General features: G+C 40.0%; 2 protein-coding genes and 1 pseudogene across 4 annotated transcripts; 2 read left to right on the plus strand and 1 right to left on the minus strand.

Moving 5' to 3' along the window:
- Window positions 1-863: 863 nt before the first annotated feature.
- Window positions 864-7963, minus strand: LOC131362797 (transmembrane protein 268). 2 transcript variants are annotated; one of them, XM_058405085.1, is made up of 10 exons: window positions 7363-7963; window positions 7154-7223; window positions 6341-6466; window positions 4666-4760; window positions 4104-4211; window positions 3001-3159; window positions 2430-2540; window positions 2032-2121; window positions 1708-1917; window positions 864-1184 (listed from the first exon to the last, which is right to left on the minus strand). In XM_058405085.1, the coding sequence occupies exons 3-10, from the start codon at window positions 6441-6443 to the stop codon at window positions 1017-1019; spliced, it is 1044 nt and encodes a 347-aa protein (XP_058261068.1). In that variant the 5' UTR covers window positions 6444-6466; window positions 7154-7223; window positions 7363-7963; the 3' UTR covers window positions 864-1016. The 2 variants fall into 2 exon arrangements, with proteins under 2 accessions (XP_058261068.1, XP_058261067.1); XM_058405084.1 differs by having other exon boundaries at window positions 6341-6444; window positions 7363-7955.
- A 3052-nt stretch (window positions 7964-11015) lies between these two features.
- On the plus strand, window positions 11016-15599 carry LOC131362927 (sialidase-1-like). 2 transcript variants are annotated; one of them, XM_058405275.1, is made up of 7 exons: window positions 11019-11044; window positions 11131-11235; window positions 12098-12293; window positions 12423-12685; window positions 13461-13643; window positions 13848-14067; window positions 15009-15599. In XM_058405275.1, exons 2-7 carry the CDS (start codon window positions 11170-11172, stop codon window positions 15227-15229), a joined length of 1149 nt encoding a protein of 382 aa, XP_058261258.1. In that variant the 5' UTR covers window positions 11019-11044; window positions 11131-11169; the 3' UTR covers window positions 15230-15599. The 2 variants fall into 2 exon arrangements, with proteins under 2 accessions (XP_058261257.1, XP_058261258.1); XM_058405274.1 differs by having other exon boundaries at window positions 11016-11235.
- Window positions 15600-16662: 1063 nt separating this feature from the next.
- Window positions 16663-19626, plus strand: LOC131362446 (sialidase-1-like; annotated as a pseudogene).
- The last annotated feature ends 1552 nt before the right edge of the window (window positions 19627-21178 follow it).

Raw genomic sequence — 21178 nt, forward strand, 5'->3', positions numbered from 1 at the left:
ACACTGTTCTGCCTTCTTCCCTGTGCTGTGTTCCATTACACTGTGCTGTGTTCCATTACACTGTGCTGTTTTCCATTACACTATGCTGTGTTCCATTACACTGTTCTGCCTTCTTCCTTGTGCTTCACTGTGCGGTTTTCCTCCATGTGCTGCAATACCGTTCACTATACTGCCTTTCTCCCTATTCGATTGCATTACCCTGTGTGTCCTGTATTATCTTTAACTCTAGTGTCTTCCTCCCTGTCCTATACTACCTTTCACTGTAGTGTCTTCCTGTATTACCTTTCACTGTAGTGTCTTCCTCCCTGTCCTGTTTTCACACTGTACTGTGCTTTCATCCTTTCTGTGCTTTCACATTTTATTGCATTATTCACTGAAACACATTGCACATTGCAATCCTTGTGTCCATGTACTGTTACATTACATTACTGGTATCTTTTTCCCTGCATTATGTAACATTTCACTATGCTGGTTTCCTTTTTGCCCTCTTACACCCCCTTGTTCTCTATTAAGCTGTGTTGTCATATGCTCTGCTGAATTAGAATGAGCTTTTTCCACCACATGCAGTTCTGTACAGATTTAATGACTCGTTTTCTGATTCCTACTGACAGCCTGAGCATAATCTCTGAAATGCATCACTGACTCTCTCTCTCTCTCGCTCCCTCTTTCTGTTTCTCCCTCTTTCTGTTTCTCTCTCTTTGTTTCTCTCTCTGTTTCTCTCTCTCTCTGTTTCTCTCTCTCTCTCTCTCTCTCTGTTTCTCTCGCTCTCTCTCTCTCTCTCTCTCTCTCTCTCTCTCTCTCTCATGCTCTCCTCTTACACAACCTTTATGTAATAACCAGACTATAACATCAAAACTCGCCACTTAAAATGAGGAAATATATCTGTATTTTACAAAGCAGCACAAAAATAAAAAATAATTTAAAGAACATTTATAGAACAGCAAGGCTCAGGTTTGTGCACGTTGAGCATTTCTACAGAAATGCATTGTGGGCAGTCTTTCGCAGCTTGAGTCTCTCTACTGCAGAAGTTTGTAATGTACATACTGACAAAGACACAGTGACGCAATAGTGCAGTGATTCCTCTCTGAATCTAGAGAATGAAATGAGGAGCTTGGAAGCCTCTCTGACACCAGCAGCTTCACATAGACAGCACTGTAGATCATCAAAAGGTGGTTTGCAATGTCCTGGGAGCACACACACACACACACACACAAACAAATAACTCAACAATGTGTACAAGTCATGTATTATTCATTCATATTGAGTAAACACTGGGCTGTGGATCCAAAGCCATTATACACATTGGCCCAGTTTTTCACACCTAGGGGCAATTTGGACCATTTATTTGAGGAGGTGAGAAGAAAACTGTAGAACCCAGAGGAAACTCAGGGTGATACTGAGAGAACATGTGAAACACCGTAACCCAAGCTCAAACCAGGGACCCTCGAGCTGTGAGGCAGCAACGTTACCTATTGAGACAACGGTGCTATTATGCGGTATAATTTGCTTCTTTCTTATTCACATCAATATAGAAGTCATTCTTATTTATAGAATAGCTAAGTACAGCTTAGCAGCAGCTGGGTACTGTCTCACATTCACCTACACACTGGTTCAATTCAGCGATTTCTGCTTGCTATGACAACGGTGTTATTTATAATCGAGATTGAAGCAAAAAGAAAAGCTGAATTACTCTCTGTGTCTCTGTACCTGATATGACAGGGTGAAGTCTGGTAACAGACTAAATGTTTGGGTCAGTATAATTTCTTCACTTTTCTTGGGTCGAGTACGATTCTTGCTGCCCCCTCCCAGCAAGAGCTGTTCTTCACCAGGCTCCTCGTCAATCTCTGAAGCATCCGGCTCAGGAGGCGGGATCTCAGCCACGACAGTGAGGTGGGACATTCTCTTCTTCAGTTTGTTCTAGAGAGTAAAACGGGTTCATATTCAGATGTTTATATTCAATATTGGGATTTAATTCTGACGGTGTCCGACGCTAAACTTAGAACAGGACATGTTGGGATTAAAGGTACAAACCTTTATCTCATCATTGCTCCTGTCCAGTTCCTGTAAAGTTTCAGTCAAGGATTGCAGACAGGGACCCAAATCCCAGAACACACAACAAAGCTGAGAGAGAGAGAGAGAGAGAGACTGTTGAGCAATACTCTCATGCTGTGGTGGAAACATATTGTTATCAGTTAGAACAGGAAATTAACCCAATTATGTATATAAATACAGATGTTTAGACCAGAAACCTAACAAACAATTTCAGCAGACTCAACCGAATTCTCGAAAAACTGCTATAACAGAACTGTCCGGAGTTCAGAGATGAGCTACAGGGCATGAGAGATTGCCATATCTGCAATTTCTGAAACAAAACCCATCCCATCAAGCACATAGATGAAACACGGTCTCCTCTTGTGGATGACCGTTACCTGCATTTTCCCAGTGCACTTTTCAATCCAGTCCGCTACCCCCAGGAGCAGACCGTGTCCAATGAGCCGCTCGTTCACTCGCACCAGACGCAGATCGGTATTCACATTGATCTGTGCCAAGAAACACAACAGCGGTCTTAAATCAGTTATGCAAGTTATACAAGATGCACCTGACTTTATCTATTCAATCAGGTGATCTGTAAGCAAAGGAGTGTTGCAATATAGGAAGAGAGGCACTCTTAAACATTATAAAATCATATATAATTGTTACTAGGTTTGTACTGTCCCAAAATTATGGCTTTGTAACCAAAAAAGAGTAAATTTTTAGTCAGAAAAATTGATATTCAATCGATATTGCTTTTTGTATTTAACCTAAATTCTAGTGTTTGGTGCAGTTATAAGGTGAATTTTGTATGCAGGACTACACAATGCTCATGACTGGAATGGTAAACCTGATTCATTGGTTGATTCATATAATTATTCAGCATGTGTAAAAATGAAAGCAAGTAATTTAGCTCAATTAGTTAGGAGTGAGCATTCTTTCTAGGAACAGGAATTTGATTGTTCATGCCTCTTTGTTGTTGTAGTGGAAGACGAGGACGATGGCGAACGTGACGACGACGACGACGACGCTCACACACAGACACAGAAGCCAGAGAGTCATGACGCTCTCATTGAGGTAACGGTGCAGGCTGGAGTACATGGCACACCACAGCACCAGGTAGACGATCTGCCAAGAGAAAGCATTCACGTCACGCAAACGTGACCTTCCCGGAAGACGAACGTCTCCGGCTTCGGCAAATTCCACTAAACTGCAACAAGCTCCAGAGCAGACATGAATGAATTATGAGTCATATGAATGAACCGTAACTCATTTAAATAAATCACTATTGAATCATGTCATAGCAGTGCAGCCGGTTGCGTAACCATGGATATTATCCAGTTCTTTAACTCAGTCTGCTGAGAACAAGCCTAGACATCTTTTAGTCTCATTGTTAAAGGTAAAATAATCTAATCTAAAAATCAAATTCACCTCAAGACATGTTCAGTGTACGATAAATTTTGCTCTGGAGATTCGAGGCTAATGTGATGCAAATCTGAAACGATTTCCCACAAGTAGCTCTCTCCAAACACACACACACACACGCAGAGTTCTTCAGTAATGTTGCACAGACTCCCCGATGGGTTTTTTGAAACACAGTGTGAATTTCAGGAATCTATAAAAAGAACAAAAACTCAGTGTAGCTGAACACTGCCATGTTTCAAAGGCAGCCATCTTGGATAAGCAGAATGACTTTGTCTTTCTTGTTTTTTTCCTTACATTTGTAAATACAGTAAAATATTTAACAAAATATATTATAAAAATGGTTATATGAAGATTTGTGCCTTTATCTATGGATAAGTATAGAAAATTTACCAGTGTAAAAAAAAAAAGAAAAGAAACAAACTTAAGACATCATTAATCATGTCTTAACTACATTTGATTAATTTATTTATTTATTTATTTATTTATTTATTTATTTATTTATTTATTTATTTATTTATTATGATTATTATTATTATTTTATTTATTTATTTAATTATTATTATTATTAGTAGTAGTAGTATATTTATTTATTTTTATTTATTTATTTTTTGGTAAATGGTTTCAGTGAGTTGCACATTTGTTCTTACTGGGGCCATGATGAAATGAAACAGAGACGAGTTGAAGAACAAGTATCTCTTGATGGAAGATGACTCCAGTGCTGTCCTTAAAGGAGTCTCAAAGTCCTCCACAGGGATCTGTGTTAGATCAGACAAAATAGTGTCACTGTAATACACAGTGTAATTTACAGTGTAGTATTGCATATGAGAAAAAATTCTTTCCCAGAAGTCCTAGAACTGGAGTGGCCTATATATTTGGAAGTTATATAATAATCCTAAGAATTCCTGACCGAACGGATTGCCATGCTTTAGTGGTTTCCAGCTATTTGAAAATCTCCCCTTCTGCCTGATTCATTTGTAGCTGTAGCTTAAAAGAAATGGGTTAACAGAGTAAACTGTGGTAACACAGTCTGAATCTGGAAAAAGAAAAAAAAGAAAAATTGCCACGTGGTAGCCACCAATCAGACTTTTTAATCTAAAAACCACAAGCAACATTTGGGCCTGTGACCAGACTTAGGTTAAACTAAACTCTGTTCCGGATTGAGGTTGTTAGCTTAAGAACATAAAGAATAGAGGGTTAGAAAGTACTAACATGGAAGCCTTCTTCCTCCAGCTGTGTCCTGCAGAGCTCCAGGTCGAAGCTTGGTGTTAATATAGAGGGTGTGGGTACGGCCACTACACACTGACCTGATAAACACACACACACACATAGTCACACTGAAATGGACATTCAGTTTAAGCAGAAAATTCATTTCAACTTTGACCAAAATCCTTTTAAGCTTTAAGTGTCATATAAAACTCCACTATATGTGTAAAGTATAAAATGTAAATATATATATAAGGCAGCAAGTGAACATTTTGTCCTCAAAGTTGATGTGTTAGAAGCAGGAAAAATGGTCAAGTGTAAGGATTTGAGCGAGTTTGACGAAGGACCAACTTGTGATGGCTAGATGACTGGATCAGAGCATCTCCAAAACTGCAGCTCTTGTGGGGTGTTCCCAGTCTGCAGTAGTCAGTATCTATCAAAAGTGGTCCAAGGAAGGAACAGTGATGAACCGGAGACAGAAGCATGGGTGGCCAACTCGATATTAGGCAAGTGGTCATAATTTTATGCCTGAACCGTGTAAATGTCAGTAATCATATCAGCACAGAACACTTCACCATATCAGCACTTATGAGGCTTCTTTTGTCATGTCCATGCTCCACCTTACAAGTCCTTGTGAATGTGTTGTTACTATAGTAACGATGTTGTATTAGAGCGAGCACACTAATACATAGAGTACTCTATAGAAAATAAATCAACCTTCTGACTGATGGGATTCCAGCTTCAACAGTTACATGGTACATAAAAAAAATTATACGCAACAATAGATAATACCAGTATAACGGTTAAAGTATTCTGCGTGCATGATTGTGTGAACAGCTAGCATTGTGGTGCTTTCTAAACAAAACCACAGCTTTATAAATAGAAACATAACTCAATAACATAACACTATGCTTCTCTTCACAATCAGTGTTATTATAGTTTCAGTTTCAAGTTCATTGTTGTTTTAAACTGATTTTTTCGGGGCTGTTTTATTATCTGGGAGGAATGTACATTATGTTGTATTGCTGGAATTGCAAAACACTTTAAAGTTGATGTTAATTGTTTTTAATTAATACTTCACTCCATTGTTTAGCTGAATGTGAAACCCTCAATGTGTACTTTATCCCAGTCAACTAACTCTGTGTTTTCTTTAACAAAACTATGAGTCTGCAAATAACCAGGAAATGATTTTGAGAACATAAGTGGATATTATATTTCTGGAAAGTACAGGTCTATGAAACATTGTGCTTTTATCAGTCCACTCTTTTCTTTGTAAACAACTTAATTCATAATATTTTTCCATTCAGTTAAGAAACAGCTGGGTGTTATAAAATTATTCACAAAGGCCATGACCATTTAAAACATTTAAAATAGCCACTACTAGGGTCACCACGTGATTTTCGCTACATTATACCATTATTTTCTTTAACAGGATATGTTTTCTACAATATTATTTATCCTTGCCCTTGTGTTTGTACCTCATAGCATTGAGCTCTCAAAGACCATGTCTTACCTGGACATGAGAAGACTTTTAAATCTCTAAATCATTTTGTTCCATAAGTATAAAGTGAATGTGAGTGAAGCTGTTGAAAATCATGAAGTTAAACACTAGTTTCTACAGCCGTTGCATCCCAGAGCTGGAAACTCCCAGCGCAGGACGTGTCATGTCAGTGCAACATACCATTAGTCCATGTGGACCTTCTGTGCACTCGGGTGTTTTCCGTTAAGATCCCCGATTCAGGATCACACCGGTCTCTGTTCCGCTGGCCGTCCGTGTCCGCCATGCTGAGAAAAATACATAAATAACCTGTCTGATTTAATAGAAATCAGATATATATTCCAAAATATTTCTAGAGTTTGATTGTACAAAACCGAATCAAATCAAATGGGGAAAAGAAACATGATCATGAGTCACTTTCTTTCATCACAATCCAGCTGAATCACACATGCATCATATGAACATCAGCAACTGTTCAGCTGATATTTACTCCTTCCAGCCAGACAAAGATCTCCCTTCTTCATCTTGTACACATCTTTCACACTTTAGCTGGAGATTCCACAACAGCTCTATAATGAACTCTGAGCCCCAGTGACAGCCTGAATCGTTTAAAGGTCCAAGCTCTTTTATTCTGCATCCAGGAACCCAGATTTCCAGACATCATGGTTTCCTAAGGGCTTTTATTTTTGCTGCAGATTTGCTAAAGGTAACGTGTTCAGAGCTAAGCAAAACAGAACAGGAAATATTAGCCTGGAACACTTCTTCTTTTACAGTTTCGTGAAAGGTTTCTCATCACAAAGAAAGATTCCTCAGTCTATTTTCTGGACTTCCTCCTTCAGATTTAACCTGAATGAATGGATCATAACCATTGTTGGAATAATCTTCACTTGCACAGATACTACCTGGGGATTGAGCACTGACGAGGCATAGGCTTCTTGCTCTGAAGTATAGAGCTCTGTTCCCCCATGCAATGATCTGAATAAGGTTCTGACTTACTGCACTGCAGATGAAGCAGTCAGCACAGCACCATATGCCCACCGCTCGCTGATCTCTAACACCTCCCGATCTGTGAATGAGAAACATAGCACCAGAAAGAGAACAAGAAGAAAGATCATTGAATAAAATGCAGCATCGCACCATTTCTCTCTCTCACACACACACACACACTCTCCTTCCCCCTCTCTTTATGCCTCGCACTCACTTACCGTTGCTAGCTGTCAGGAGAGGAAACACACATTATAACTATGATTGGGTGATGTAGTCTAGTCCATCTTTTCTATCACTGTTGCATTTTGCTTTCTGTCTTTCTTCTTCTTCTTCTTCTTCACATTCCCTTACTGTAACTTCCTGTGTTTTTTTTTTTTTTTTTTTTTTATCTTTGCCAGCTCCACCTACTCATCTGTCAGGTTCTTAACTTCTTCACCACCGACTTGCCATCTTGATTTTCTTCATTCTTCCTTCTGTGCTCTATAAATTCTGCTCTCTGCCACCCTCTTTCTCTCTGGGCTTGGCATCACTTCCTGCTTTGTTTGTCTACGACACCTTAGCAGTAGCAGCAGCAGCCCTCCCCCCCTTTTTTTTTTCTGTTCTCAATATATCATCTGTTTTTCTTTCCTCTTTCTCTTTCACGCCACAGCATGTGACTCGGCTCCACATGACCTGAGGAAGTGAGAGCACCTCTCAGCGTGATGTACGACTGAGAACCTTCATTATCCATAAAAAAACGCTGCATCACCGAGTCTTGGGAATGTCTCGGGTTGAAATGTGACAGTGTACCAAGCCGTTCTCGAATCAAATTCTGTCCATCGTCTGTACACGTCATCACCTTAGGGTGCTGATGATCATGTGTGTCCGAGTCGTTGTCAAAATTCGCAAAGATTCAAATCTTTTTGAGGGGATTTCCACTGAACGCTGTGTGATTCAACCCAAAGGAAGTTGTTTGTCTATTTCCGCTTTATAGTGGTAGACCCCCTAATATAGTACATCAACATGTTTATCAGTTGTCCTCTGTCCAGTCATCGATGGAATAGGACCACCACAGTACTTTTGTAATACCTGGGGGTCATTTGCACTGATAGATAGTGGACCTTGTCGCAGCAAATGAGCTACAGTAACTCTTCCTTTTTTTAACAGACATTATGGCCAATAGGTATAGCTACAACGACATGAAGTGGACATTTGCATGCTGTTTAATGATGAATACGTCTCTCTGCTGCCATCGTGGGGTACAGATCACTAAACACCAGCAGATTAATGAAGTTCTAGGTAGATCATTCATAAATATTCTGTATACGTTTTATAAATTGTGTAAGTGTGTGCTGATATCTGATGAAAATATATCCCCTGCTAATCAACAAACACAATATCACCTCATATAGAAGCCTAAAAATATCAAGGGTTTAAGGTTCCAGCATTTTCATGTGAAATGGAGAAAATCGTATTAAACATTTTCACTCTCATTCAACTGAAAGTTAACACAGTGCCTTGCTCTACATACTCAAACTTCTGTACATTTCGATTGTGCTTTAAATTTTAAAGAGCTTCACATTGGGATGTTAGTTTCGATTAGCAGCATAATCCACATCGGTTCACTCACAGAATTGAATCACGAGCCTCGTCCTCGCCTCGTCTCTTCACGCCGTTTATCTCTGTTTACTTTAATATCAGTGCTGAAATACAGTAATCACTCGTTGTTCTGCTTACTGAAAAGTTTTCCCACACTCAGACAAATATCTGTGGTGGACTTTATACCTGTGATGTACTCTGTGTTTGGCTTCTTTTATTGGGATCTTCGCCATGTACCATGTTTTGACTGATTAAAGGTGTACATGATCTACCATGCTGTGGAAAATACATTTAAAGTGTTGTACAGAATTGCTGATCTTCATCATTGTCCTTTATGTCTGCAGTCCAGCAGTACGGACAAACACACAGGTTCTCAGCAGTGGTCCTAGAGTAAGCCCTGTCCTTTATATTTGAATGTCTTTTTCCTGCCCTAATATATCTATTTCGATATAGGATGAGCTGTCATGTACACTATATATGGACCGTCAAATCTGTGGTCTTCTCAAAACTGTTGCAACTAAGTTGGATGCACAGAATTTCTCTATAGAATTTCCCTTCACTGGAACTAAGAACGCCATTAGAAACCAGCAGGTTCAGGGCCATTTTTTTCTCCACAACCAATAAATCTACTGAACTCTACACTACACCGCTAGGACACTTGTGTCTCACTGCCTGTGATCACCTTGCAGTTCCGCTCCACCCTGTACATTCTGCAACATCTTCTCCGTATAGAATTATAAATGAACGTGAATGTTTATTCATAGATTACCCCTAGTTTATATATGTATAAATGTATACATCGATCAGGCATAACATTATGACCACCTGCCTAATATTGTGTTGGTTCCCCTTTTGTTGCCAAAACAGCCCTGACCCGTTGAGGCATGGACTCCACTAGATCCCTGAAGGTGTGCTGTAGTATCTGGCACCAAGATATTAGCAGCAGATCCATTAAGTAGACTTAAAGGATACGTACAGGACTTAAAGGATACTTCCGATAGATACTGACCACTGCAGACCGGGAACACCCCACAAGAACTGCAGTTTTGGAGATGCTCTGATCCAGTCGTCTAGCCATCACAAATTGGACCTTCGTCAAACTCGCTCAAATCCTTACGCTTTTCTTTTCTTTTTCTTACGTTTTTCCTGCTTCTAACACATCAACTTTGAGGACAAAATGTTCACTTGCTGCCTCTAATATATCCCACCCACTAACAGGTGCCATGATGAGGAGATCATCAGTCTTATTCCCGGCACCTCTCAGTGGTCATAATGTTATGCCTGATCGGTGTATGTGTATATACATTGTATATTATCTCCATCACTGTTACTGTTGTATATAAAATGTACATAATGCACACATATTGCATGAATACATATTATATGTTTCCTTACACATTATGTGCTGTGAATATCTCTATGCACAAACTAACTGACATAGCCTTATTTATTGATGCATATTTTTACATATTTATCTGCACATGTGTATTTGCACAATTTATACTATTACAATTACTACTTCTGGTATAGGCTAAAAGGTTGCTATGTAAATGTACTTTGCAATGACAATAAAGTTCTAACTGTCTGTCTGTCTGTGTCTGTCTGTCTGTCTATCTATCTATCTATCTATCTATCTATCTATCTGTCTGTCTGTCTGTCTGTCTGTCTGTCTGTCTGTCTATCTATCTATCTATCTATCTATCTATCTATCTATCTATCTGTCTGTCTGTCTGTGTCTGTCTGTCTGTGTCTATCTATCTATCTATCTATCTAAGAACCACATTGTTCCAGTTCCCCTGTACACAAAGCCCCTGAGCTCCATGAAGACATGGTGTAGAGGTGAAGGTTGATGAAGGTGGAAGAACGGGAGTGTCCTGCACAGAGCCCTGACTCTGACTCATCCCCACTGGGATGAACTGGAACTGGCCTCATCAACATCCCAACATCAGAGTCTGATCTCACTAAAATTCTTGTAGCTGAATGAACACAGATGATTTTATGTGTAACGTGTACATGTGGGTGTGATGGTCAGGTGTCCACAAACCTTTGGACATATAGTGTACATCTGAGAACGGAACTCTCTAAATGGTGCATGTATATTGTGTCACTACAGATGAATGTCCATGATACTTTCTAATTTAAAATAATATATAATATTAGAATCAGAAAAAAAAGGGAAATGGAGGGGGGAAATAAATATTCTGCGCATTGTTTGCGCATCCGGGACACTACTCAACGCTCCACGAAAGCTGCAGGATGAGCAGGTCACGTGGCCGAGCAGGTCACGTGGCCGCCCACGTCAGAGACGTCATATGACAGGAGGTGAACACACGACGGTCTTCCTTCCTTAAACTATTTTAATATAAATAAACACAAAGAAAGACGAGGGTGTGTTTGTGATCTTTCAGTACAGGAAGAAGTACCGAGGGGTCAAGGAGACAGGAGGGATGGGTTTATTTCGGTGTCTGAATATATTCTGTATGTTCCTGCTGGCTTCTGCACTACACTCACAGGTAACAAAAACAGAAATAAATAATGAGCAATAAAACATTGTGAGCTGTGAGTTTCACTAAACGGGCAGATAATAAGTATAAATAAGTCTTAAAGAAGATAATGTAACGTATTTTTTGTACTGCATAAAGTTTGTATTCTGTATCCGCTAATATTAACTGTTCCACATAGGTCACGTTACCGGTAACAGGTGAATTCGGCTTTTTTCGTGGATTTTCCGGAAATACCCGAGTGTATACAAACTTCATTGATTGATTGGAGACTCAATAATGTATCTATTTACTGAGTTGTGGTTTATTATTCTGATTATTCTGCTAGATCCTTTGGAACCATAATGCCCTCACCACCAAGTGGGAGAGGCATTAATATAAAGATTGTTCTGCAGAAAATACCCTTAGCCAACTACTGTGTAATTTTGGCAGAGGATCGGTGATGCTGTGGGGCTGTTTTGCCTCCAGAGGATCATGGAACTTTGTTAGGACATCATGGACCCCGAAAACTACCAGAATATTGTGCATGAAAATCTGTCCACATCTGCCAAAAGTTGCGTCTAGGGTTGTGTTTCTAGCAGGACAATGATCCAAATATTTCAGTGAGCATAGATGATGGGGCTTATTATACCATGTATATAATCAAGTTCCCACATTCATGCTCCTTTAAAGGCATTTTCCCCCTTCAGTGAGTGTACAGACTTTTGCACTGCATGTTTTTGTGAAACCTGGTCACCTTTCATGACATGAATCAGTTTAATGATTTTTCAGGATTGTTGTTTACATAAGCATAATAAGAGCGTAATGACAGTCATGAGTCGTTTATTGAATTTCAGTCACGTGATGCTCTTTATTGTATTATTTATTGTCACAGATGCAGATCAAGCCACTGATTTATGATGAGCAGTTGCTGTGGGTGAGCGAAGGAGCGGGCGAGGTGAACACGTATCGCATCCCTCTGCTGACGTTTACTTCTCAAGGCAGCCTGCTGGCTTTTGCCGAGGCCAGGAAAAACTCGTCAAGTGACATCGGAGCAAAGTTCATCGCAGTGAAACGCTCCACAGACCGAGGTGTTTAAACAAGGATGCTCATTTGCACAGACGAATTGAAATTGCTATTAAATTGTCATAAAAATTCATAATATGTTCCTTTACATGTTTTTAAGTAAATCATTTCTTCATTTTTTTTTCAACCCCAAGGAGCTACCTGGTCTCCTACATCGTTCATAGTGAACGATGGCATTCTGGTCGATGGCTTGAACCTTGGTTCAGTTGTAGTGGATGAGGAAACAGGCTCAGTGATGCTGATCTACTCTCTGTGCTTCCACCAATACCAGTGCAGCACTTCCAGCATCATGTTAGTGGAGAGTCTGGATGATGGTCTGAGCTGGAGCACTCCTCGCAATCTCTCAGTCCAGCTCGGGGTGAAGAGCTTCGCCCCTGGGCCGGGATTTGGCATTCAGGTGGGACTTCTGCTCCTCATGCTGTTCTAGCTGTCATTTCCTAAGGTGAAGCATTAATCTGAAAACAAAGCATCATACATGTCCAATCACCGAAAAAATGGTGTTTCCTTTTCCTAAAAAATACACTGCACATCTCGACACATGATGAACAATATGATGTAAAACAAAGATGCCACACCTGTAAAACAACCCTTGCTATACTGGTCTTGCTGAGAGTTACTTGCATAAAAGCCACACCCTCTTCCATTTGTCTGACTGGCACAGAAGCCACGCGTCCTACACTTTGATTGACAGGCACGAAAGTCACACCCCCTTCATTTTGACTGATTGGCACAGAAGCAGGCAGCATGGTGGCTTAGTGGTTAGCACTCTTGCCTCACCGCAGGAAGGACACGGGTTTGAACAGGCGGGGGCCTGTCTGTGTGGAGTTTGCTTGTTGACCCCGTGTCTGCATTGGTGTACTCCTCCCACGGTTCAAAAACATGTACATTAGGTTGATTGGTAATTCTAAATTGGCCATAGGAGTGTGTGTGTGTTTGTGTGTGTGTCTTGTGATGGCCCTGTGATGGACTGGTGACCTGTCCAGGGTGTACCCCTTCCTTTCACGCAATGTGTGCTGGGATAGACTCCAGCAGATCCCCGTGACCCTGATTAGGAATAAAGTAGGTATAGAAAATGGATGGATGGCACAGAAGCTATACTTCCTTCACTTTAACTGACAGGCACAGAAGCCTTGCATACGTCACGTGATCATGTTTACAATGTGTTTCTGTAGAAACGTTTGAATCCAGCAGCAGGCCGTTTGGTGGTGTGTGGTCACGGCACCATCGAGGGTGACGGCGTTTTCTGTATCTTGAGCGACGATCACGGGTGCACGTGGAGGAACGGAGCCTCATTGAAGAGCATCCCTTATAACCAGCCCAAACAGAGCCAGGACTTCAACCCTGATGAGTGTCAGGTATGAAACTGGAAGGGAGAGAGCTGAGGATGTTAAATATAATATTAATAATAATCTAGGATATTAAAAATATATTATTGTCAGTCACTTAGTAATCTAAACTAAATATCAGCACATGCCAGCACTCTTCCTCGTGCTATACTGCTTAAGTGAATTGATTATAAATGCAAGAATATTAATCACTGATATTGATCTTACCGTCAGCCGGTGGAGCTGCAGGACGGCAGCATCATGATCAACGTGAGGAACCAGAACAACTACCACTGCCACTGCAGGATGGTGGTGCGGAGCCTGGACGGAGGAGAGACGCTGCCCGTGGAGGAGCTGAGGTTTGACCACACGCTGGTGGATCCCGTGGTAGCGGCTGGAGCTCTGCAAAAGGAGGATGTGCTCTACTTCAGCAACCCGGCCAACACCCAGAAGAGTGAGTGAAGAGGGAGAACCTGGGGTCAAAGTGCTGTAAAATATGCTATTCTTAATATCTACTCTCTTAGGTCAGAGATAAAAACTCTACTACGTAACCAAGGCAACAGGGTACGGGTGTGACATTTTACATTAGGGATGTTTCAATTTGCATATTCACAGGCATGATGTTTTTAATCAGGCTAATGAGGTTAATCATTACATACATATTACACAATATTTTATTCGCTGTAGATCATTTCAAAGGATTTGCAGTTACATGCTCAGGGATACTGTTATAATGTAAGGAATAAAACATGCTGTTGTAGCAGCCTGATGCAAAGCAGAAGTGAATTATATTAACTATTACCTCACATCCTGAATTTTCTTTCCTCTTATTGACCTACAGCACAGTTTGCCCATGGTTTCTCTTATTTTTTTATACGTATATAGCTATATGTTTAAAAGATATAGCTATTTTTCTGAAAGATAGTTTATAGACAATTTCCCGTTATTACTTATGTTATAGCAGCTTTAAATAATTTCCCCTTATTTTCTCTGACACTGGAGACTCCTTCTGATGATTTTAAATAAGTAGCCTTTATCTGTCACATATATTTTACTGGACAGTGAAATTCTTTCTTCGCATATCCCATCCTTGGGAGTTGGGGTCAGAGCGCAGGGTCATGATACGGAGAGCCTTAACTGAGTGAGCCAGCACTTCCCTCATAACATCAATAAATATCAAGTTACAGAAAACTTCACTATATTCATGTTATTTTCACTATATTTTTTTAAATAAGGTGACATTTTTGTTTGAATAGATTCAGATCATGTGACACAGTTAACACCTCCTGACCAATCAGAATCGAGAATTCAACAAGGCCATGGTTTTATATAGTTTATTACACCCTATATTAATGTCAATGGAGGGATCACTGTTTTCTAATGTACCTCTTTCAGGGGTGAACATGACTCTCCGCTGGTCTTTTACTAACGGGACGACGTGGGAAAACGAGGCCATGCAGATCTGGGCGGGGCCGAGCTGCTACTCCTCCATGACGTCTCTAGTCGGCGAGCATGTCGAAGATAAGAAGTACATCTACATCATCTATGAGAAGGGCCACAAAGATTGCACTGAGACCATCTCTTTTGCCAAAATCCACCTGTACGGTGGCAGGTAGAGCGAGAGCGGGGTGGGGGGGGGAACAGAAGTGACCACATTTATTAAACATCACGCTGTTTGCCACACATGACCTGGGATTGAGGGTGATGGGTGATTTGGAATAATGTCACCTTTTAAATACGACAGATAATCCAGTGCAAGATTATACACGGTACAGGAAACGGTCCTGGAAACCACTTCGTCGACTGTCTTCCAAAACTACAAACACCTGAAGTCTGAAGAGAAGATTTGGAATGGATTTAAAATCATGAACCAAATGATTACTTTTTAAGCCTTTAATGGTCTTCTTCTTATTCCAGTCTACCACAAACAAATCCCTGCACATAATAACCTGTTTATTTTTATTACACCAATACATGAGCCACCCGGTGATTAAAAAAAACATCCAAACTGCACTATCACATGACGGTCATTAGCATCTAAACTCATAAAGCTGGTGTATTGGGTCACATGTGCTTGTTGAAATGTTTACCTTAACTCTGAAGGTGTGATCAACTCAGGTGTCTTTTTGTCCTCTGGCTTTTTTCTCTTAAACCTTATAGTTTGTGTTAATGTGGTAAAGACTTTGGATTTGGAGTTATTATAACAGAATGTGAATGAAAAACATACTTAGTAGTTGGAATAAATGTACAAGCATTTATACAAAACATATTTGGCTTTGACAAGCATATATAAAGGAGTGTATGTGTGCAGGCAACAGTGCCCAATTTTTTCCATTTAAATTAGCATACATTTTATTATTTTAATTATGTTTGCATGGTGTAAACAACCCAATACCATGCAGACATGTCATCTGTGTGTTTCAAAACTGTAAGGAGTTCAGTTGTACAAACATAATGAAAATCAGAATAGATAGATGTACACTATATGGCCAAAAGTTTTGGGACGTCTGCCTTTACATGCACATGAATGTGATATGTAGTTGGCCCGCCCTTTGCAGCTTTAACTCTTCTTGGAAGGCTTTCCACAAGGTTTAGGAGACATCATTAAGGACTTGCTAACATGTTACTTAAAATGTGTTTTGAATGAATAGCTTACTTTCAATCTATAATCTGTGGTAACATGAAAATAAAGAGAAAAATTCTTAACATGTGATCTTTAATTGCGTCCAAGATTTGTTTTGATAATAAAAGTCAGGTTTGGGTTGGTCTGACAGTTTGTTTTCGCTTAATTTTTTAATTTCCGACACGGTTGTGTAATAGTGGTGAAAGTTTTATAAGCTCTTGCTTCATCTCCACATAACGAGAGAGAGATGCAGCGGCGCTTTAGTACTTTTAATCTGTCCGACTCTTTCACCTTCTCATCTCTACACTTCCCTGAAACGTTAATTACCAAAGCTTCATCTTTCATGCTGAACTATCACACTCATCATCTCCCAGATGCCTAGTTGGATTGTAGAAAGTCTCTACTACTTCAGATACCACGTGTGTCATGCAGACGTTGCAGGTAGACATTGTTATCACTGCTGCAGTTACAGTTAAGTTTAAGAGAAGAAACACGGTGAGGTTTCATAGCTAGCTCCTAAATACAAAAGCGGAAGCACTTCTTTTGTCATTTCTGGTTGGGTTTCTGTTTAATGTGATGTTAAATGTTGCAGAAAAGTAATGAGCAACTAAAGAAGCGCTTGCTCTTTTTGTTTTTTAGGAGCTAACTAGCTAGTACCAGTAATAACAATGTCCACGTGCGACATTAGCACAACACACAGACGGTAAAAAAAAATACTGAATTTATAACAGTACTAAGTATATCACAAATATTTCAGTATGGACTCATTTCATGTGTTTCAAAGTAGACTTTTATTGCATTTTAATGCTAATAATAAAAGGAGGGAAACAGCTTGTCGGTGTGGGTTGTGTTACAGCGCCCCCAGCGGCACTGAGCTGTCACTGCACCTCAGGTGTGTACTGAATGTGAAACCGGATCTCCTCTGATTTTCAGACTCGGTGTGTATCTGCGATCCTGAGGGGGTTTTGTTTCAAGGTGTTATAAATAAATGAAGTCACTTTGCTCGACTTTTCAGTCATGTGTTTTCAGATATGAAGCTATCTGTGTGTGTGTGTGTGTGTGTGTGTGTAAACATTTCTTGACAAACTTCATTTAATGTACATCATTCTCTCTCTCTCTCTCTCTCTCTCTCTTTCTTTCCTCCCTCTTTCTCTGTCTATCTCTCTCACTCTTCCTCAACATCCAAATCCCCCCCTTTCTCTCTCTCTCTCTCTCTCTCTCTCTCTCTCTCTCTTTCTGAAGACTTACTTTTCCATGGTGGAAAACCTAGAAAACTATTCACGGAAAACTTAATCATCATTTATATCAGCATATGTTTATCTTGGTGAACGACCCCATTTTTTATCTGTTTTTTATTAGCATTTGATTATATAGAGCCTCTTTATTTGCCCTTAGAGCTGCCAGAGTGTCTTTTATATGAATTAATCACTCAAATAAATATCAGCTCTACGGTATAATTGCCAAATAATGTTTTTACAGACAGCAGGAACAAGAAGGATAAAGCCAGACTTTATTTCATAATGAAAGTATCACATTAAAGAAGAGCAACCTGTTCTTTTATTTATTATTTATTTTTTACCTTGCTCTGTCATCTCCATCAGATCAAACCTGAAGAGCAGGTACTGTGGATAGGCGACAGGGCTGGGAAGATGCACATATACTGAATTCCCCTGCTGAGCTTCACCCCTTGTGGACATTTGGTGGCTTTTGCAGAGGCCAGATTTATAGCCATGTGGATCTCAAGAGACAAAGGTGTGTTAGATTTACTCAGTAACTTCTGTTACACATACTCAGTGGATATCTTCTGCTCTAGGAGCTACGTGGTCTCCCACTACCTTCATACTGGATGACGGTATTCATACAGATGGCTTGAACTTGTGGATCAGGATCTTTGTTCTTTGTGCTACCAATGCAGCCCTTCTAGCACCATGTTGGTGGGGAGTCTGGGTGATGGCGTGACCTGGAGCGATCCTCGCAATCTCTTTGTCAGACTTGAGGTCAAGAGTTTCATCCCAGGGCCAGGATTCGGCGTTCAGGTACCATCTCTAAACCCTGTCTAGTCTCTGTCTAGTTTTCGGATGGTTGTGTTGCTGTATAAACTGTAATTATTATTTTTTTTTGTATTTACACCATCAGAAGTACCATCCACCTGTGAAGGGCGGTTTGCTGGTGTGTGGTCACAGCACCATCGAGGGTGACGGGGTTTTCTGTATTCTGAGCGATGATCAAAGGCACACGTGAAGGAACAGAGGCTCACTGAAGAGTATAAACAGTCCAAACAGAACCAGGACTTCAAACCTAAAAAGACTTTCTAACTAATGATCTGGTTTTTAATTTGACTTCGCCGAAGGCTTACAGCCAACATGACATCAATAGTAGAATGAATACAAAGAGAAAAAGCACCTTTGTTAAATAGCCTTTGTGTTACTCAGAGAAATCCACCCATAAGCTGATTCTTTGTTCAGCTGAAAATATGGAAATTATATTCGTAAATGGAAGTTATCACCTCTTTATTCAGTCTCTGGTTATGTTATGATGTCTGATTAGTAGCTACACACTTACTTGACTACCATATCCTGCAAGAAATTTTAGTTTCCCCGTCTTCTCACATTACTTTTAGTTCCATTCATGTCATATACAAAGGAGTTCCTCAATTTATCTCACTTGTTCTTATCCTGTTGTAATTTCCTCTATACACTGATGACTAGAGGATGATAGGTTGCACGTTTTGATTTTTCCGTCCCCCTTAGATTTCTTCCTCATTTTCTTAGGGAGCTGCCCCTTCAGGATGATGGTGCGAAGCCTGGACAGAGGAGAGACTCTGCCACTAGAGGAGCTGAGGTTTGACCACACACTGGTTGATCCTGTGGTAGGCGCTGGAGCTCTTCAGAAGGATGAACAGCTTTACTTCAAAGCCAACGCTGAAAAGAGTGTTGAGGGTTTGAATCGTTATGGAACATAACAGTTTATATAGCAGAGGATTTACATGGTTTTGATACAGTGACAAGCTGGTTTTAGAGTGTAATAGTGAGATGTGCAGGGAAAACCTCTGGTCACGCAACGTGAAATTTTGCTCTATCTAATTTTTTTCGCTGTATCATTCGGCAAGTCTGAGAAAAGATTAGAAAGTATCGTGCAAAATAAAATGACCCTCATACCTCATTCAGCAGGGAGGAATTAGTGCTAAGTCTATAAGGAACTCAGTAACTACGCTGACCTATTAGTTCCTCAAGAGAAGAACTGTTGAAGAAAAGTCATTATCAATATTTACATTATTTACTGTCCAGTGTCACCCAAATGAGGATGAGGTTCCTTTCTGAGCCTGGTTCCTCTCAAGGTTTTCTTGCTCATATCATCTCAGGGAGTTTTCCTCACCACCATCACCTCAGGCTTGCTCATTAGGAATAAATGTTAGAAATAAATAGTAACTTTATATATTTTTTCTGTGTTTCTATACTTCTGTAAAGCTGCTTTGAAACAGTGTCCATTGTTTAAAGCGCTATACAAATTAATTGAATTGAATTGAATACCTGAAGATTAGTATTGGCTAGTTCACGTGAGTATAGGTTAAAAAAAAAATCAGTGTGGAATAGTCCTGGATTATTTGTCATTTTTTTACCATTCTAGATCAATTTATTATTAAAAAAAAAAAAAAAAAAAGGATGTTGTGACATCATAGTATGAATAACACGGTATAATGCATATAATGTATTTTGTTCACATGAAAATGTTCTACTGTTGTTTCTGTCCTTCAGGGGTGAATCTGACTCTATGCTGGTCTCTGAATGATGGTAATTCATGGGAAACAGAGATCTGGGCAAGGCAGAGTGGTTATTCCTGTTTAACATCTCTCAGGGGTGACAAGAAAGAAATCTTTATCATCACCGAACAAATCTTTTTAGCAAAAAACCTGCCTGTATCGTGGTATGTAGAAGAACTTTGTGTACAGCTCTAGAACCCGACACAACCAGCGTGCCAGTGTTGCACCGGTAAATAAAGCATTTCTGAGATATCTTAGCTCTTTATCAGGGATTTTTTCCTCTTATGGTGCACTTCACACTACTAAAGAGTCCCACAGAGTGAGACAGGAAGTCTGCTCCATTATTGCTCTGGTACTTCTTCTCTACAAACTCCTGCCAATCAACCAAAACGTTCCTGACAACTTTATTGCTTTGGGTGTTGATAATAGACAAGATTTGACATGTTGTTTTTATTATATTTAGTCATCACCTTCAGGTCAGAATAAATCCTCCACCTACCCACCCTTCCCCCAATCTCCATTATTAAGAAATGGAAACGTGATGTATCAGTGGTGAAATGTGGTGGAGTGACATAACAAGATGTTATATCAGACTACTAATCTAATCTAACATTTGTAATTGTTGGCGTTTTGCTGTGGTGTAAATGAAACTCTTGTATATAAAAAAAGAATGCATTTTCAGGAGGTAGCAGCCAACAACGCGTACTTTATCCTGCATCCCATACACCCCCATTCATTTTATATAACAGCAGTGTTTATCTAGTGTTATTCCTTACTCAATATAGCCATAGAAATGTATTTATTGTGTATTGTGTAGAGAATACAAGCTGGCCATTTTTATGATGTAAATGTCAATTACCAACATTAAGCTGTTTAACCTGTGTGTTATGTGTCCCAGGACATTACATGAATCCGGCATAACATTATGACCACCTGCCTAATATTGTCTTGGTCCCTGTTTTGCTTCCAAAACAGCCCTGACCCGTCCTGCACTGTGTATTCTGACACCTTTCTATCAGAACCAGCATTAACTTCTTCAGCAATTTGAGCAACAGTAGCTCGTCTGTTGGATCGGATCACACGGGCCAGCCTTCACTCCCCACGTGCATCAATGAGCCTTGACCACCCATGACCCTGTCGCCGGTTCACCACTGTTCCTTCCTTGGACCAATTTAGATAGAT

This window comes from Hemibagrus wyckioides, linkage group LG12 (assembly GCF_019097595.1).
Source record: "Hemibagrus wyckioides isolate EC202008001 linkage group LG12, SWU_Hwy_1.0, whole genome shotgun sequence".
Taxonomy (NCBI): Eukaryota; Metazoa; Chordata; class Actinopteri; order Siluriformes; family Bagridae; genus Hemibagrus; species Hemibagrus wyckioides.

What these genes read in the sequence shown, in the direction of transcription:
- LOC131362797 (XM_058405085.1), bottom strand. Translation starts at nt 6,443, where the DNA reads ATGGCGGACACGGACGGCCAGCGGAACAGAGACCGGTGTGATCCTGAA. An exon ending in AAGGTCCACATGGACTAATG is followed by an intron (nt 4,761 to 6,340) that starts GTATGTTGCACT and finishes TGTGTTTATCAG; the next exon opens with GTCAGTGTGTAGTGGCCGTA. An exon ending in ACTTCACCCTGTCATATCAG is followed by an intron (nt 1,185 to 1,707) that starts GTACAGAGACAC and finishes GTGTGCTCCCAG; the next exon opens with GACATTGCAAACCACCTTTT.
- LOC131362927 (XM_058405274.1), top strand. Translation starts at nt 11,170, where the DNA reads ATGGGTTTATTTCGGTGTCTGAATATATTCTGTATGTTCCTGCTGGCT. An exon ending in CTTCTGCACTACACTCACAG is followed by an intron (nt 11,236 to 12,097) that starts GTAACAAAAACA and finishes TTATTGTCACAG; the next exon opens with ATGCAGATCAAGCCACTGAT. An exon ending in CCCGGCCAACACCCAGAAGA is followed by an intron (nt 14,068 to 15,008) that starts GTGAGTGAAGAG and finishes TACCTCTTTCAG; the next exon opens with GGGTGAACATGACTCTCCGC.